Source organism: Hemicordylus capensis, chromosome 1 (assembly GCF_027244095.1).
Source record: "Hemicordylus capensis ecotype Gifberg chromosome 1, rHemCap1.1.pri, whole genome shotgun sequence".
Taxonomy (NCBI): domain Eukaryota; kingdom Metazoa; phylum Chordata; class Lepidosauria; order Squamata; family Cordylidae; genus Hemicordylus; species Hemicordylus capensis.
In genome coordinates this window covers 187,898,122-187,917,561 of record NC_069657.1, presented here as the reverse complement: position 1 = coordinate 187,917,561, position 19,440 = coordinate 187,898,122, and the positions used below count along the sequence as shown (strand labels likewise).

The window sequence follows — 19,440 nt, the reverse complement described above, 5'->3', positions numbered from 1 at the left end:
ACTATGGAAACCATAGTTTGCTAAGAAACCAGAATCAAACCATGGTTTGCCTTGGAGATTACATGGTTTGTAATCCTGGTTGGGGGGGTGGGGTGGAGAATTGTACAATCATCATCCATTAGGTTCAGCTGAATGGCAAGCTATGGTGTGCCATCAACTGGGATCAGAATCTTATAATGATGGTGCCCAACAGGAGGGTGAAGGAGATGAGAGAATGTAAGTGTCTGAAGTTAGGGGCTGCTGCTGCTCATAGTGCTAAACTGTAGTTCAGTGTTCCATCTGAATGCAACCAAAGTCTTTTATATTTTGATATATTAAACTTTGTCTCTGAATCATGCTTCAGGTTAATGCACTATTCTGTGGCAGGTTACATTTGCCTTTTTAGAGAATGCTAATGTTGAAGATGATGTGAGGAACTGTGCTGCATTTAAAGTCAATGGAACAGTCTTGTTGCTGCATTGTCAGTCAGAGCATGAATGGATATGCAAAATACCAAAAGGTGAAAAATATTATTTATTTTATTTTATTGTATGTGAAATTTCTTGAATAACAATCATTTTTAAGAAGGTGATCTTGTCCTAAGGCATGATGCATCCTTATTTTAATCATGTATTTGTTTATTATGTGTTTCTTGCCTTTGTACAGATGTGTACATTTAATGTGGCCTGTAAAATAAAATAAAACAATAATATAATCAATGTAAAGTACAATGAAACTCTAGCAGTCAGCAGCATACAGCAGCCAGTACTTTAAAAGGCCCTCATTTGACCACTAAATAAAACAGTTTTCATTGCCCGATGCACCTGCTTTGGAGGGCTATTCCACAATCTGGAACAAGCAAAGTTCTCCACCATCATGGCAGCACCATAAGAAGGGTCTCAAAAACAGAGTGAAGTTCTTAAGCAGGTCTTTATAGAAAGAAGGATTTGGAAAAGTAATTGGGGCCAAAGCCACGGCTTGAATTGAGCCCATAAACAAATTGGTAGCCAGTGTATATATCTGGAAATAACTGGCATAATATGTTCTCACCTAATGGCTCTAGACAGAAGCACTCTGAACCAATCAAAGTTTTCAGAGTGTATTTTAATAAGCCCTCAATGGTTTAGGACCTAAAGAACCACCACCTCCCTTATGAGCCTGCCCAAACTCTTCAGGAGTGTCACTGCTCCAGATCCTGCCTCCAAGGAAGATATGTTTGGAGGTGACCTGAGACAGGGCCTTCTCAGTGATGGCACTTAGGTAATAAAACACCCTTCCTCTAGAAGCCCAACAGGCTCCACCAGGGGCGTAGCTATAATTGAACAGGAGGAGACAAATGTCCTTGAACCCCTGAGGGAGGGAGACACCACCTGGGCAACAGCTTGCTCTTCACTCTCCCCTTCCTGCCTTTCCCAAGAAGAAACTGGGAGGGCATGGGCCTATGCTCACTTTTTGACCCAGGGCCCACTACAACCTTGCTATGATCAGAGCTTTTCTTTTTAGTCAGACATTTACCTGAATTTGAAGTTTATTGCCTACTGCTGCTATTGTGTGGCTTCTATGTGCTGCTAGCTTTTTATCATTGATAGTTATTTTGTAATGTATTTTTATATTTCTTGTATACCAGTACAAAATTAGAAAAGTGGTCTATAAATTTAATAAATAAATGTACTGGGGAAGTAAATAATTGTTAAGCTTAGTGTCAATAGTTGACATCCAGCTAAGGAAGTGCTTGCCGAGGAGGAGGGTGGGTGATCTGGAGGAGGGGTGATTTTTGCTGATCTCCCCTTCCCTCTGAAACTGACTGTGACCGTCAAAATTATATCCCTGAGGATAGTACAGCCTTCAGAAATATATTTTCAGTCATGGTTGGCTTCAAGGGGAAGGGGATATAAATTAAAATATCCCCTCACCCAAAGCTGCTAAGTTATTAAGAATTTGTTGTGTACATTAAATTAACATGTAGCAAAAGATACATATGTTAAAGAATTCTTCTATTGTATCAATACAATAGAAACAATAGAAATCAAAATAATTTTGTTTTAGCTGGTATAAATTCTGCAATAAATATATTTTAAAGGGAACATTATTTCTGTTACAGGTGTCAAACCAAAGATTCCACAGTGGTACATTAATGGTATGGAAGAAAACTAGAACAGTAATTTTAAGCAATACATCTATTCATGTTAATCAAAGATCTTTTGCGTTTTTTTAAAGACATGAATATGATACATCAGCTGAGGTAATGGGAAGATTGACAGATTATCTAGATATCTGTTAGCTTTCATTTCAAAATAAAAAGTTTCTAACCCATCAGATTAGATAATACTAGCTGAGCCCGCACAGAGCATCTGTGCGGTTGTGCACTTAGCCTTTGGTCTCCCTTCGGGAGACTTTGCTTGGCTTTTCCTCCCCACATCCCACTTGTTGCTTGGCCATGTGTATTCTCCCCATGCGCTCACCTGGCAGTTGTGGCTGTGATGTTTTCCAGCAATCATAACTACACAGCAGAGAGCAGTTACCCCATTAATCATGGGTCTTTTGTGACTTTTCTGGCAGGCGGACAAAGTTAGTGCACAGCTTGCTGTTTTCCGGGCTTGGCCCAATGATCTGGGTGCTACTGCCCTATTGCTGTTATATGCTGTTATTCCTGTTCGGCTTAGTCTGGTAGTGTCTGGTCACTGCCGTATATTTCTTGGTATACACAGTTTTTGATCTCTTGTTGTGCTGATACCACTGTTAATGAGTCAAATGATCTGACCCGAGATAGGCCTACGTACAGTTGTCCGTTGCTGAAAACTTGTTCTTGTAAGTATAGGCAGATTTTTTCAAAGGTTTGTCCTTGTGATTTGTTGATGGTCATTGAGAAAGCTAATCTTACAGGGAATTGTCTTCTTTTGAATTTGAAAGGCATATTTGTGTCTGATGGTATCAGTGGGATTCATGGTATGAGGATAGGTTCTGTGTTATCTGTTTCTGTTATTACTCTTGCTTTAAGTATGTTGCATTGCAAGCTTGTTATTGTGAGATGTATGCCATTGCACAGTCCTTTCATAGGTGCTAAATTTCTAAGTAGCATGATCACTGCTCCTGGTTTTAGTCTCAATTTAGTGGCATTCCAGTTTATTTATTTTTATTTATTTATTTATTAAAACATTTTTATACCGCCCAAAACTTACATCTCTGGGCGGTTTACAAAAGAATAAAAACAAAGTAAAACATTCATTAAGACAAAAATGGGCGGGGGGACACACACATTACAGCAATTTAAAATTTTTAAAACAATATTTTAAAACAGCATTAAAACCAGTTGGTGTCAGGCTGTTCAAAAACTCTTCTGGGTATGCCAGGCGACCTTCTTCATGTTTGATTTTAATGGTGTCTACACTTTCATATACTATTTCCTCTCCTGGTATACGTTCCAGTACACAATTATTGATTTCAAGAGACATGTGATTTGTTACAGTGAGAATTGCTGTTCCTTTAAGTTGCTGCAAGGAGACTGTTCTGAAATCTATGTCGCCATACAGTTGTTCCACTGGGTCTTGTATTGGTGGGTAGCATTGTAGCGACAACTTTATTGTTTCTCCATTCTTGCCCTCACCTACTTCTAAAAGCCATCTTGCTAATTTTTTCTCAGTGTCCAGTGCATGCATGTTTTGGGTGAGTTTCATTACATGCAGTTGTTTCCAAAGGTATTGTTTTTTTAAACAGCTGGCCACAATCGGAGATCTTGATCCTCTTATGATGACAGGTAGGATTTAACGGAAATCTCCACCCAGTAAGATGGTTTTGCCTCTGAATGGTTTGGAGCATTTTGTGAGATCTTTGAGAAGTCTATCCTACAGCCAGGAAGTCATGTGCATGGGTCATGGGTGCTTCATCCCATATTATTAATTTTGTGTTTGTGAGGTTTCTTGCTTCAGGTGTGTTTGGTTTTATATCACAAGTTGACTCTGCATTAAGAATCAGTGGTATTTTGAAAACTGAGTGTGCAGTTCTTCCTCATGGTAGTAGAATAGCTGCTATTGTCCCCACACCCCAGTCCCAAGGAGCACGCAGACACAATAGGCTTGGGTAAAGGGGGCCAAATTATTGATGTGGTACAATCAGCAAACTGTGAGCAGCAACTCCACCCCACTAGAAGTGTGGGCCTAACCAGGCCAGTTTTGGACATTGCTGTCCTCTCCCAGGCCCCCTAATGGGTGACACACCCTGACTCAGGATAGAAGCAAGACTAAGCCCACTTCATCCCCTTCCTTGTCAACCTGTCTGGGTCAGGGCAACTCCTAGGGTTTCCAACACCCCAAGCCACGCAGCCTTTGAGGAGTAGGAAGCCCTGAAGCATGTTTTCTGGCAAATCAAGGTCCCTGAGCCGCCAAGCCTCATGGGACCGATTGCCCAATCCACCTTTTTCCAAACTGCCCAAGGGTGCTCACCGTTCTCAAACCCCCGTGCACCTCCACCTAGCCCTCACTGTACCTGCCACGAAGGGAGGTCAGCCTAGCTTGGCCTGCCTTGCCCCACGATCACAGCAAGCCCCCTCCGCAGGTTCGCCAGGTACAGATGGTACCCCACCATGGACAGATGCAAACTGTTGGGATGAAAAAGTTGGGATAACGAGTGCACGATACCGGGTTGTGGGATGTAAGTGTCCCCGTAGGCGATGGCATACCTACCCATGGCCACATTCACCTTTCGAGCCCTCTTGACACCTGCTGGGCTTCATATCCTCCCCCCTGTGCTGCAGGCAGTCTGCCCACACAGTGAGCATCCCGGGTGCCCACTGGCGGATGGTGGTGAAGTCGAAGGTGGCCTGCTGGATCAAGGAAAGCCCGTTTCGCTTCCCCAAGTCATTCTCCCCCAAATGAATAATTAAAACCTCAGGTGGTGGCCTTCTAGCTAGCTCCTCCCATACCCTCAGCAGTAGCTGTCCCCACAGCATTCCCCTCATCCCAAGCCATCACACGGTGGCATGTTGTCTCAAACCCAGCTGGGTACTGATGGGTGAGGTGCTGGCTCGTTTGTGGGTCCAGAAGACCAGGGAGTGGCCGCAGATTAATACACGCACCAGAGCCGCTGCTCTACCAGCACCTGCCAAGAAATAAAGTACACGTTGATCAGCGAACTTACTACAGGAAGGCCCCAGACTTCCAACGCCCAATATGCTTAATCTCACACTCATTGAGGCTCAACCTGCGAAAGGTAGTGGCTGCTCCAATTCGGAAGGAATGCAGGCTAAAAAGGTGAGGTGGTTCACCCAGGGCAATGAGCACTTTTCGCAAAATGGCCCAGAATTGGTATTGTGTAAGCAGTAGGCCAGCCGCATGCACAAACAGGCACCCTTGCGTGCTGGGCTGAAGCACTATGTACTGACGCAGCGCCCGCACCGGGCATAGTGTGCCCCCACCCAGTGTAAGCCAGCTCAATACACTATGCTCTGCCACACTGGTTGGTCTTGGACCAGCACAGGAGTAGATGTACTCCCGCTCCTTGAAAGGACAAATCCGCGTATTGCAGACAGCGGACCCGCAGGGCCCGACTGCTACTTGGGAGGACCTCGCTTGGCCAAAAAGCACTGAAGAAGGATGTGGTGACAGCCACTTGATAAAGTGTCACCTCCCACGGGGAGCCACAGAGGGTTTGGAACCTACCCAGGAGGGCTGTGACCAACTCTATAATTATGGGCTGCCTCTGGTCCCGGACCTTTGGGCCCTCCCTTGACCACCCTAGCATCACTTGTGGTGTCAGGCACCCCTGACACCTGAGCCGAAAAAAGACAGTGCGGCAAGATGACCTGCCAAGGTGGAGACCATCCTCCCCAAGGCGTGCAGATGTACCAGGTATTGCATAAGATGGTCAGGCAGGATTGGCCAGCTTTCCGGAAAGCCCTCGCCCTGCCAGAATGCATGGAAGGTGGCTGCCTTACAAAAGTAGCTAGCCCTCATGCTAGGTGCCAGCGACACATTAATGGCTCACCGGGCTTCTGGTTTCCAAGCCTCCAAAGGGCCGCTGGCGTCACCTCTGGTTCTGGATTGGTTTCTGAAGCTAGCTCCCTGAACCTGGCTACCTGGAAATGAGATAGAGCATCAGTAACATCGTTCAGCGGGCCTGGCACATGTCGCGCCAGGAACAGGATGATGTATTGTAGGCATCTCAGCACGAACACGCACAGGAGCTCCATCACCATGGGTGAATGGGAGGTCTGTGAGTTCACCACTTGGGCCACTGCCTGATTGTCACACCAAAAACACACGGTGGAGTCACGGAACTCCTCTGCCCATAGGTGGACAGCTACAATGATGGGGAATAATTCCAAGAAGGTGAGATCCCTCGTGACCCACCCACCCCTGCCACCCAACAGGCGGGCCAATGTGCCATGCACCACCTACCCCTGAAGTAAACCCCAAAGTCAAGCCCACCGGCGGCATAGTAGTGTGCCTGGAGTTCGGCCTCTGAGAGCCACTCAGCACGCAAGAATGAAACCCCATTAAAATCCCGAAGGAATACCGCCCACACTGTGAGGTCAGCCTGCAAACCTTCAGTGACCCACACCCTGTGGTGCGGCTGCTGAACCCCAGCGACTGCATCGCAAAGGCAAAGCTGAGGTGGCCAATCACTACCTGCAGTTCCATAAGGGTGGCCTTCCTTGCTGACTGCATTCAGTATTCTCAGCTTGTCCTCAGGAAGGCGACTGAACCCAGCCACTGTGTCTAGTTCAATGCCTAGGAAAGATAGTCTTGTGGTGGGCCCCTCCATCTTCCCCTTAGCTAACAGAACCCCCAGTTCTTCGCACAGCCCGGTGAAACTGTCCAGTAGGCGGTGACAGACTCTAGAAGCCCCCAGCCAGGAAAAAAGGAAGTCATCTAGAAAATGCACCGTGGACACGAAGCCTGTCCTCTGCCTCAATGCCCATTGCAGGAAGGTGCGAAAGGCCTTGAAGGCAGCGCATGATATGGAGCAGCCCATAGGGAGCGCCCTATCAAAGTAATACTTACCAGCAAAAGCAAAACCAAGTAGCTCAAAGTCCTGAGGGTGAACAGGCAGGAGGCGGAAGGCTGACTCAATATCTCACTTCACCAGCATAGCCCCAGGGCCACAGGCCCTGACCATCCTAATCGCCTCATCAAAGGAGGTATAACATACCGAACACAGTTGCTCAGGGATCCCATCATTAACCGATGACCCCCTGGGGTAGGACAGGTGATGGATCAGGCAAAACCTGCTGGGTGTCTTCTTAGGGACCACCTCCAAAGGAGAGATCCGCAAATTAGAGAGCGGAGGGTTGTCGAAAGGGCCCCGCTACTAACTCCTTCCCAATCTTACTCAGCACTACCTTGTCCATGCCCCTCACAGAACGCAAATTGTTGGCCTCAACTGCCCCCCATCTAGAGGATTAGGGGATCCTAAAGCCGTCGTGAAAACTCTCCATCAGGTATGCAGCAGCCCGGCGGACTGGATAATCCTCCAAAAGCTGCGTCAATTCTTCTAACTTAATTGGGCTTGTCCCCCTTTCCAGCCGCCGGTCCAGGGAGATTCTCTCTCTTCTGGTTGGCCATTCAACCCTTAAACCCTGGGATCTAGCCCCTTGCCCTACTACAGGAGGAGCTGGGATGTTTGGCCCCACGCAAACTGCAGGCATGGCTGAATTTATATTTATATAGCAGCGCCCCCCACTTTTGTACTCCCAACATACCTTGTGGGGTTGAACCAACTGCTGACTGGCACCTGGGGTAAGTGCCGGGGTGGATGTCCTGGACAGCCACTGTCAGCCCTTTCCCCCTCGACCGGGCATGAGGGGGACATAATAACCAGCCACAATTCCTGGTGCAGGGCGTCCCAGGGAAGGGTGGGGTCCAGGGCAACATGCATCCTAAAGTTCTCATCATACTGCACCCATGCCAGCCCAGCGAAATCCATGACAGCCCAGTGGATAATATCCATATACTTGACCAAGGCCACTCCCCATCAGGCTGTGCCCGCAGTATGATGCCAGTTGTTCTATGTATGCTCTACCAGCTTTTGCTTGGGCACCTCCTGCTCTTTACCTGCCTCCTCCTCCTTCTGCTTCACCTCCGCATCATAGAACAGCAGGCTGAATATGTCCACATATTCGCCCTTAAGAATCTTTTCTTTCGTGGCTGGCAAAAGGTAGTCCCCCAGAGGAAGGCCCATGGCCCCATAGGGAGAGTGCTGGAGGGAGGAGACCACCCCCATGGGGTAGTGACCTCCCACCCCTGCAGCCATCCCATCGCCCCGTGGCAGCGGGCGCCCCCTTCCAAACCTTCTCTACTGCCCTGGGGGCTGCCCATGATCCCCCTGTGGCATCCCCGGCTCGTTGGCACACGGTTGCCCATGAGGGGCCCAAAAGGGGTTGCAACCCTAGCCCCCAAAGGTGGCCACGGCCAGGGGCACATGGGCCAGGGCCCCTCACTTCCTTTGTGCCCCCCCCCTCGAGTCATCCTCACCTGTCATGATGGGGGCTAGCTGTCCTGCCGGTGCAGGTTCCATTGGACTTGGTACTGCAGGTGGTGGACTGTGGACCTCGGCAGGCACTGGCCCAACAGGCTGTTGGGTGTCCAGGCCACTAGGAGGCACCAGACCTAGTGCTGACGTAGCCACCACCTCCTCCATCGCAGCCAACCTAACAGACAAAGATTTCAATAACTCTGCCCGAACCGCCTCCCTGGTTCTCTTCCTGTGTTGGGGGGGGGGCTGACCTGATGGGCCTGCACCTTTTGGGGGTGGGGCCTTCTGGGCCTGTTCCAGAGCTTCCATTCTGTGTATTAGGGCCCGAACTTGACCCATGTCTCCCTCATCCTCAGATGATTAAGACTGCAGAGGCGGTCTCCTGTACTGCCTTACTGGGCACCCCCTGCTTTTACCTCATGCCTTCTTCGGGGGGCATGTTCTCACCCGGGTGGACCCATGGGCTTGCAAAGAGTGTGAACCGAACCCCATCTGGCAGGGAGATCAAGCTCAGCACCCAGACACAATCCCCAGGGCCTGTCACCTGGAGCAAAGCAAACCAAAGCAGACCCTGCCCCAGGCCCCAGGTGAGAGAAAAAATAAGACCAGGGTTAGCCCCTGCTCAATAAAGGAGATGACCCCCAGGCCTTGAACGAAGCTCGGATGCTACCAGGGCTGGCCTACGCAAAGAACTGGCAAAAATGACCCAAGCAAGCCCATTCACTAAACCAGGCTCCCCAGCAATCCTGGGCGGGTTACCCCTCGGGAAGGTCCCCCAGAAAGATGCTAACCCATTGGATAGAACACTGCTCACATGCAGCTTCCCACTCAAATGCAAACCAGGACAAACCCTGCTTAGCAAAGGGAACCATTCAAGCTTGCCACCAGAAGCCTTCCCGCTTGCTTCCTGGAACGCTCCAGAAGAGGGCTGGTTCTGCCCCCCCCTCCTTCCCGGGAGAGGGGGGGGCTGTGAATCAGGCTGCAGTTGCACCCAAAATACTGGGGGGGGCAAGTTCAAGGTAAGGAAGGCAAATTTTATTGATGTGCGTGCACCACCTTGGCCCTTTCTGAGCAGGGCCTTTCTCCCCTAAGAATTGCCTACTGGAGGTGGACTAGCCCATACTGCTAGGCCCTGCTGTGTCCGCTCAGGCCGCCACCATCCCCGACCCAGCTGGCCAAGCCCCAGACTCCCCAACAGTCCTCCTAATGCCACCAAACCACGGAGGGACCCGTTGGTCCGCTCCAGCCGTCGTCTTCCTTCACAGGCTCTCCTCTGCGGCGCTGGACTGCAGTGCTCCTCCACTGCTCCCAGGCTCCCGGCGATGTGGAGCCGGCCCGTCTTGCCGCTGCGTGCAACGGCAGCCTCTGCAGACTCCGGTGGGACCTGACCGTTCCCCCTGTTCCACTGCCGGAGGCCGCTACCTGGCCAATACTGCCGGGGCAAAAGGCTAAGCAAAAGGCTAAGCAGTCATAGGAGCATGGCATTTGAGTCTGTGCTGCTTCGGTTAATGTTTCATGCCAATTTCGATCACCTATCAGAACTCCTAGTTCTCTGCATGCCTCTTGGAAGCTTTTACAGAGAACACCATTTACAGTCCTTAGACTGTCGAATCCAACTGCACCCCTGTTTCATGTGAGTAGCATTCGTAGATAGCATCTTTCAGTATCCTTGATACTCATTAGTACCAGCATTCTTCCAATCACTCCTTCTCCTCCTCGTTGTCTTTTCCATTTGGACTGGTTCTTATCATACACATAGTGCTTTGGGATGTCTGCATAAGTGCAGCTATGTGCTTGTTTGTCTTCTTAATTGAGTTCGAACCAGGCAGTTAACATGGTTTGTCTTGTAGATGCCATAGCAATGGCCTGCTCTTCTTGGCCTTCGTGATAGATTACTTGTTGTTCTTGAGGTAAATGTACTGGTAATCGGATTATAGAGTGTGACATTTCTGACATGGGGAACTCATTCATGTGCCACATTGCCTCTGGGGCACTAACATATCTTCCATCCAGAAATGTTGTTATTTCATCATGATCAACCACTCCAGTATTTTTTTTCCATTTGTAGTCTGACTGATGCGGCATCATGTCCTTTGTAGGCATATTTATAGAGGTACTTCACACTCTTGACAGAGGCACATACTTCGACATCGATATGTGCATTATATATTTTTTAAGGCCCAGGAATTATAGAGCACAACCTAGTGAGGGGAGAGTTTCTCTATGGCCTTTGTTTAGGTTACCCCAGGCAGTGTGCCATAACATGCAGTTCCAGTCCGCAGCTGCAGTGGAGCCTATTTTTTCTCCCCACTTAATCTGTGTGAGGAAGGAGTTTTGTAATGGTTGAGCGTACACGCCTATGCATTCAGTGTGGGGCCGTAAAAATTCAGCCTGAGTGAGACTGGGCCCACACAACTTAAAGGGAATGTGCACACAACTTAAAGGGAGCAATGTTGTCCTGGCTCTTTTGCAGCACTAGACGAACAACCAACATGCTGGACTTCCGCCAGACTGGGTGTGAGAGAGAGTTATGTCTGCAGTGTGGTTTGCCTTGGAATGGGAGTCAGGGTGTGTGGACTTTAAGGAATGGGGCTGCTCAGGTTGAGAGAGTCTTTTGTCTGCAGCCTTGGTCAAAGGACAGTTTGGTCTGCATTGGAATGGGAGAGTGGGGCTGTTCATGTCCTCTCAGAGTTCTAAGTGGCAGTTAGTGTTTTTGGCAGGTAGACTCCCCTCCCAGTCCCCTCTCTTTGGCGCCCTCTCTGCTGCCTTCCCAGATTCCTCCTCCCCTCACTTATGTGCACCCACCAGCAGTTTTCCCCCAGAAGCGGCCATCTTTTCCATCACGCCTCCGCTAGCTCCCTCCATTGGCCAAGGGTGCATTCCTGCTGGTTAAACTCCTTGAAGTGGCAAAGCCTCGTGGCTACCCACTGCCCACTCCCTCAGACAGGCCGGCAGGTCCCTCATTTGCTGGGGTCCGCCGCTGCTGGCGTCCACACACAACTGCTCGCCTCCTCGCTCCCCAATGCCAGCTCCCTCAATGAGGCCGCATGGCTCCACAGCCTGGTGAAAGTGCTCACCGTGCCCCCTCACTTGGGCAAGTCTCCTTTGGGCCAGCACCAAAACCTCCTCGCTACCAGGCGTGGCAGTGTCCTCAACCACTGGGGTCTGCCAGCCGGCCAACCGCCACCTGCCAGGCACGCGACTCCACTGCCTGCCAACCCCATGCACGAGAGCTCTGTCCGGAGCTTTCACGAGATTTCCACCACATCTTTTTTCCAGCATGTTTTGGAGAAATAAGTATATAGATAGATATTGAAAATATTATTGCTTGGATGTTTGCAGCCAAAGGCAACAATTTACCAAAGGTAAACAATTTTAGCAATATTTATTTATTTATCATATTTCTATACCTCCTGACATGTGCATTCCTAGGCAGTGTACATAAGTTAAAATACAACAGAAAAACAGGATAAAATGTTTAAAACAATTATGATGTAAAATCAATTACAATTAATTAAAAGCCTGAGAAAACAGATTGATTTACTTGGTTTTTTAACATATTTTATACCACCTAAAACTTACGTCTAAAGGGTCTTTTTAAAAACAGCCAGAGGTGGAGAAACTCTGATTTTAACAGGAAATGCATTCCAGAGCCTTGGGGCAGCCACAGAGAAGGCCTGGTCCCAAGCAGCCATCAAATGAGCCAGTGGTAGCCATATTCTGTTTTTATTGTGTCCTGGTTTTATTGTGTTTATTTTTGTAAACCACCTAGAGCCTTGGGAGTATATAAATTAAAATGAATGAATGAATGAATGAATGAATAACCAGACCTCCTCAGATGATCTTAATAGGCAGGAGGGTTTATGACAAAGGAGCCACTCTCTTAAATACCCAGGATCCAAGCCATTCGGGGCTTTATAGGTGATAACCAGCACTTTGTATTTGGCTTGGAAACATATCGGCAGCCAGTACAGTTCTTTTAAACATGGTGTTATATGGTCTCTTCAGGTTATCCTGGGCACCAGTCTGGCTGCCGCATTCTGCACCAACTGTAGTTTATGGACTATGTACTAAGGCAGCCCCACATAGAGTGCATTACAGTAGTCAAACCTGGAGGTCACCAGCATATGCACCACTGTTTTAAGGTCATTTTCATTCAGAAATGGGCTTAGGTGATGTATTGGCCAAAGCTGATAAAAAGCTCTCCTGGCTATTGCCTCAGCATGAGAAACCAGAGAGTTTTGGATCCAGGAGCATTCCCAAGGTATGTACTTGGGCTATATTGGGGAGCAATATAGTTGGGGAGCATCTTTGTCCACACATGCAGTTTCAAACCCAAATGATAAGGTCTAAGCAAAGTGCTGCAGAGGAGGTACACCTATGGATATAATTTATTTTTTAAAGATATGTTGTTAGGGTTATTTACAAGCAAAGATGGAATTAGAAGTGCCCCAAGAGGAAAAGGTTATGGGCCAATTCTCACAGCCACTTTACCCATGGTAGCTCATGTACATTTTAGCCTGAATTCACTTTTGCTTACATTTTACCCATGTGAAGTGACCACTGATGTCAAGGGAAGTACACCGCCTTGAGATGCATTAAGAACGCAGTATAAAAACTGAACAATAAATAAATAAATAAAAATAAACTTTGACGTTGATTCACGTGAATAATTTTAAAATATGGCAATGTCTACATATACTTTTGTGGCATAATGAACTGGCCTATGTACACTGTGCTTTTTACAGAGTAACAGAAGCAGAAAGAACGCCAGGTCCCTAAGCTGAAAAGTTTACAATTTGAATTTCAATCATGGGGGAAGAAAACAAAGGGAAAGATTGACAATGACTAGTGTATCAAAAGATGAATGTTAGAGCTTGTAGTTAACACATGTTTTTCATTATGGTTCGGGAAGACTTCTAGATCTAGAATGTAGCAACTGAAAAGTCTCATGAACCAGGATTTAAGAAATCATAATCTGGATATGTGTTGGAGCATCTACAAGACTGGTTTAGCATGTCAAAATCTACTCAAATAAGTGGTTGTATTTCAACACATAAAACAGTAAAGGCATGATCCAGCCAAAACTAAGCAAATTAATTTTTTTCAGTGGGAACAAATTCAACATAACTTCCCCATTGAAATCAAATGCACTTAACTTTGTCATGTCCTTATTGTATAACTCATTGCCTTTTACACAGTGAAAAATAAATAAATGGGTGGAAGAGGAGGAACCATTAGCAACAATAGTTACCAGGAAACCTATACCATATGAGGTATTAATGGGCAGAAAGACTTTTCACTAAATATGTCCATTTCCCAACTATAAACCCAACAATTTCAAGATAAAGCAGAATGTAGTTTAGAATCTTTGTGGAGGTTGTATCATCACCTCTAAAATTAACCATAGAGGTTCTTTCATTTACATATTCAAATAATTATATTTCATTTGTTTTTTAGAACCATCATGGTTTTATTATCAAGGTGCAGAGTACCTTTTCCATGTCAGTGCCTCAGACTGGGCCACTTTTCAATTTGTTTGTGGTTGGCTCCATGGTGATATAGTGACAATACACTCCTCTAAAGAACAAGAATTTATTCAAAACAGAATCAAAAAGGTAATATCGACACACATTCTTTTTCAAGTACAACATTTTCAAGGAACAGCTTTTCCCCCTTGTCTTCATTGGAATTATGTTTAAAAAAGAAAGAAAAAACCTTCAAGGAATTCAGAAGATTTCTAAAGATACTGAGAGTGCTTTCCTTATGTGTATTGTGTGCAGCTCTATGTAATATTGCCAGCAAATTGGTGAAATGCAAGTTTTGTTTCTCTCCCAAAGCCTAGTTAAGTTAGTGGCTTAGGTATAGTCTAAATAATACAAACAAAATGCTGCTATCCATGGAGAAATTGTTGTGGATGTAATTTTGATTTTCACCCCATATATTCTCCCTGTACTATGAAAGTATGTGATTTGGGGTTGTTTATAAATTACTATCTGTTTTTCTATAATAAGGTGATGGCCAATCTGTGTGCCCATGCCAGTGCTTTTGGTTCATGTTTTATAGACATTTTAAGCAATACAAATAAGAGAAGGAAGAAGAATCCACTTCTCTGAACTTCTGTCTAGACAATCTTTGGGGAAATCCCAAAAGGTTTATTCTGTTTTATAGGGTAAATTCCCGTAAGTCAAGAAAACTTAAAAATTATTGGCTGGAGTATACCTTCAAGCAGATGTTTTCCTTGATTATTCATATGAAGATTTTGGCCTTTCCTCTTAGATGTTAACATACCCACCACTATCCATGACTTTGTAATAATCAGCTTAGACTAAATTAATGTACTCTGTTTGCTCTTGGTATTTCAGTCCAATTATATTTTGGGAACATCAGCTAATGCAGAAGGCATAGAGGAGGGCACATACCTCTAATATGAACTCTCTACCACACATCTTCTAAGTAGTCTTGCTTGAAGCATCATTATAATTGGAAATTAGATTGATGTCAATAAGGAGCAGAAGGTTTTCTGCTATGGCACACACACTATGGACTTCCCCTAAGAAGGGAAGTCCGCAATGTGGGGAAAGTCCACAGCAGAAAATCCCTTATGGACTTCTTAGGGGAAATCCTAAGAAGCCAATTCAATTTTTACTTTCAGAGATAGTTAAAAATTTATTTTAGCAGGGCTTTGGGGACACCTAAATTGTTGAGCTAGCCTGCAATTCTGATATGTTATGGTAGCTTTTATGCTGCTTTGCTGCAATGTTCTGCTGGATATTGTGTGTTTTTAATTTGGTATTGGTTTTTATCTCTTCATTATTGTTTTTATCATGCTGTTAGCAACCCTGGGGGCTGTGGAGAACATGTTTGGCAGGATACAATCACAAATAAATACTTTATTTTTTTAAAAGAATGTTCTTTCCTGCTGCTGACCCCACTTCCCTGTTGGCGACATTCCTAACATATATTGTCCTATTATATTTTAAAAAAATTCTTTTAAAGCCATCACAACTCCCTGACTTGCCATCATGTCACCTAATAATTTTCCATTCAGGTAAAACAAAATTTTAAAGAAATATTCCTTGACTGTAATTACAGGGCAGTAAGAATGACAGAACAAGTGTCTTATCAAAATGAAATAGATCAGGAATTGGTCTGCATAATATAAGCTTAGAAGTCAAAGAATGCTCATTGGCCCAGTTCAGTCGTACTGCTACCCATGGTTTAGTGCTATGTGGGCAATCCTAAGGAACTTGAAGACCTGTGGGCTCCCCACTTCCCTTCAATCTCACATGCCAGAGAAGGAGCATGAACACTTTTTCTTTAATAACAAATAAAATAACAAACTGCAGTTCCCTGTTATATACAAACTCTGGGAAACATGGCTTCTTCTTTTTTTAATCTCTTTATTAAAACAAATTATTACAACACTAATCAGCATTATTCAAAACACAAACAGCACTAGCCATAAAACATCAAAACCCTGATTCAACAATCAATCCAAACTCTGATATTGTCTAAAGTGGGAAAACAACCATATTTTTCCTGATTAGTTTAAAGAATAAAATCTTACCAGATAACATAAAAAGCATTATTTGTGGCCTGATTTGAGTGGGACCGAGTAATATGGGTTAGCTTTTCTGAGTTTGTGATATGCCACAAAGTCTTATACCAGTTGTCCAATGTAAAGGTTTGGTTTTTCCAGTGTTTGGTTATAAATACTCTAGCAGCCGTTACCATAAACACAATTATTATTTTTTTAATGTTAAATCTGTATTTACCCCAGAAAATACATTAACTAGCACCAACGTGGTGTAGTGGCTAGAGTGCTGGACTAGGACCGGGGAGACCCGAGTTCAAATCCCCATTCAGCCATGATACTTGTGACTTAGGGACAATCACTTCTCTCTCAGTCTAACTTACTTCACAGGGTTGTTGTGAAAGAGAAACTTAAGTATGTAGTACACCGCTCTGGGCTCCTTGGAGGAAGAGCGGGCTATAAATGTAACAACAACAACAACTGAAGGCATAAACCTATTTTCAGGTTTGTGATCATACTCATCTCCATGAATTCCTCTATCCAGAAGGATGAAACCCTAGGGCAGGTCCACCAAATACGAAATAAATTCCCTTCTTCCCACAACCACGCCAGCAAAGTGGAGAACAGACTTCTGGGAAGTATGGTATTTTTGCTGGTGGCTTGTTAATTAACTGTATAGCGTAGGGGCTCTCCAGATGTTGCTGAACTCTAAATCCCATTACCCCCCGCCGCAATTTATTACAGCAGAAGCTGATAGGAGTTGGTAGTTCAGCTCCAGTCTGGAGAGCCACATGTTGCCTAAAACATGGAGGATCTTAAAATGTGGCTTGTTCTTAAAATGAAAGAAAACACTTTCACTCAGCTTCTCTGTCACACAAGAGAGTAGAAGGGAACATGTATGCCACAAATCCGCAACTCCCTTAAGCTTATTCATGTCACACTAGAACATCGCTTAGCATTATGTATGAACTGGGCTGTTTTTCAATAAATTTTGGTTTTATCACAGTGCTAAAAAAACAAATTTTGATGTACAGACTTCTTACATTATATTGCATTAGCAATCACATTCAGTAATTTACTGTTTCTACTATTCTTCCTGTTCATTTATCCTCTTGTCTTAATGGGTTGGTCCACATAAATGACACAGGGACCAATAAAAGAGATTCATATTCAGACTTTTCTTTAACAACAGAATGACCATATAATATTGTTAATTATCTTACAGCAATCGAAAGCTAATAACAATTGGTGGATTGCATTGCATTCAGTATCACCCGATGAAGGATTTCGGTATGAATATATTTTTGTGTACATTTAATTTTTCCTAACCAATCTTACAATTTTTTTTCTTCAGTTTGACACCAAAGGAGTGAGATCTGGAGGTAATTTCCCATGCAGTTCCATTTCTAATTCATAATATACCACATATGAATACCACCCACCTTTACAGGTTGGCACCCTTGGGCAGCTGCTGATGGCCCAGTGCCTCAGTAGGGCCTACCACTGACCAGCTGCTGCTGAGGTGGGTGTAGCCACTGTGGTAGATTTGGGTACCATTGAAAGGATGGGTCAACCTGCTCGGTGCCATGCACACCCCACACCTCTTTCTTTTTCCAGTTAGGCTCAGAAGGCAGGTCTTGATCACTTGCCCATGAAAGTAGGCAAGAAAGTGATGCTTGCAAGAAACAGCTGCCAATGCTTCTAGTTGATATCTGATAGAAAGGATCTGAGCAGAGCGTACTGCCCGGATGGAGAGCACTTTTCCTTTTTGGTGGTGGCACCCTGTTTATGGAATGTCCTCTCCAGTGAGGTTCACCTGGCATCATCACATTGTTCTACTCAACTTCGGCCCTCCTACAGATGTTAGCCAACAACTCCCAATAGTCCACAGTGGAATATTGACCACTGTGGTGGGGATGCTGGGAGCTGTAGTACAAAAACAGCTGGAGGGCCTCAGTTGAGTAGCCCAGTTGTAGATGGTAGGTGAAGACTTTTCTGTTCACCCAGGTCTTTTTAAAAGGTTGTTTGTTTGTTTTTTAAAAATGTATTTTTGTAATATATTGTTTTGTTTTAATCGCATGTTTTATTCAATTGTTTTATTGTTTGTGAGCCACCCAGAAAACAATTTATGGGGCATACAACAAATACAGTTGTGGTGGTTGTTACACAGGTGAGCAAGTGACCAAGAGGAGGCAGCAACTGTTTCTCTCTTTGCCTGCTCATCTTTTCTCTTTGAGCAGCACAGCAGGGAGAATTGGGACCAGTGGGGCTGTGCAGAAACAGCATATGCATTAGAAAAGGCAGTGGCTTTCTCACCCTCTCTGGTGGCACAGAGGGGAGGATTGGGCCCCATTGCATTGCCTCTGTTGTTCTCTTTGCCACAAAGTGTTGTCTCTTGGGATGGAAGGCACCTTCCTTCTTAGATCCTCTCCCACCATCACACAGATGAAGCGTGCTGATCTGCTGCCACCACTTAGAGCCCCCTGCCATGCTCACCATATGGTATCTGCATTCTCTACAGGCACCCCCCAACTCATGGTGTGATAGCAGTGGGCAGCATCCTTCTTACTTAATATCAGTGGATCAGTGGTGGCTGCTGCCTTTTTGGGGGCTGGAGTGGGTGTAGAGGGGAAGGAACAGAGCTGGGGTAACCATAGGCGGGGCTAATAGTCCAAACCTAAGTTAGAAAGAACCATCCCATGCTTTTCTCTATCTGTAGTTTACTTTCTCAACCAAATCTCCATCTTTCACACCAGCACTTGGCAGCTGGCTATTTAGTGCTGATTTAGTGCTAAATCTGCCCCTTGATTGGCTGTGAGTAAAGGAATCCAGCCCTTAGGATGGTTATTGTAGGAGTCAGTGTGGAAAGTAGCTATGTGCGCTCTCTCTCAAGTCCCCATGCCTCTTCTTTTCTTCAGTAGCTCCATCCCATCTTCTATCAGCATCGCTTCCACTTCTCCCCCTCCTTGCAATCTCATTTACTTGAGATAAACCTTTATCAGATTTGAAAATTAAGCAATATAAATCACAAACTTATGCTGAGGACCTCTCCTTTCTATACTACTAACACTCAGCACACAAAAAGAAACAAGAAACACACAAAATAACCAACCAACATCAAACAAAAACTTGGCATAAGGACTACAGAGTGGTGGAGCTACTTGACTATTTTGGACTGGCCTGGTTTCCAAACTGTGCCTGTTAGGTTTCCCATGAAGAGAAGGCAATCTCAGAATCCTTTAAAAAAATAAAAACAGATCTTTTTGCATAAAAGACACATACATTCCAAAGAGGATAAGTTTGAAGTCATCCAATAAGTAATTTCAGTTAAAATGCCTTATTTTATTTGGAAGCCATGACCTTCTCCCTCTCTTTCGCCCTCAAGAGAGGTGAGAAAGAAAGAGAAAGATAAGGGAGCTAGCAAAAGGCTTTGCTTGAAGTCCCAGAACAAGAGC

General features: G+C 45.3%; 1 protein-coding gene across 1 annotated transcript in view; it reads left to right on the top strand.

Moving 5' to 3' along the window:
• Window positions 1-19,440, top strand: part of PLA2R1 (phospholipase A2 receptor 1) — a 107,272-nt gene that overhangs the window by 47,553 nt on the left and 40,279 nt on the right. Inside the window, exons 17-20 of the mRNA XM_053299248.1 lie at window positions 367-499; window positions 2,081-2,116; window positions 13,909-14,066; window positions 17,211-17,275. Of these exons, the coding sequence (XP_053155223.1) occupies window positions 367-499; window positions 2,081-2,116; window positions 13,909-14,066; window positions 17,211-17,275 (392 nt within the window). The remainder of the gene's footprint in view (window positions 1-366; window positions 500-2,080; window positions 2,117-13,908; window positions 14,067-17,210; window positions 17,276-19,440) is intronic.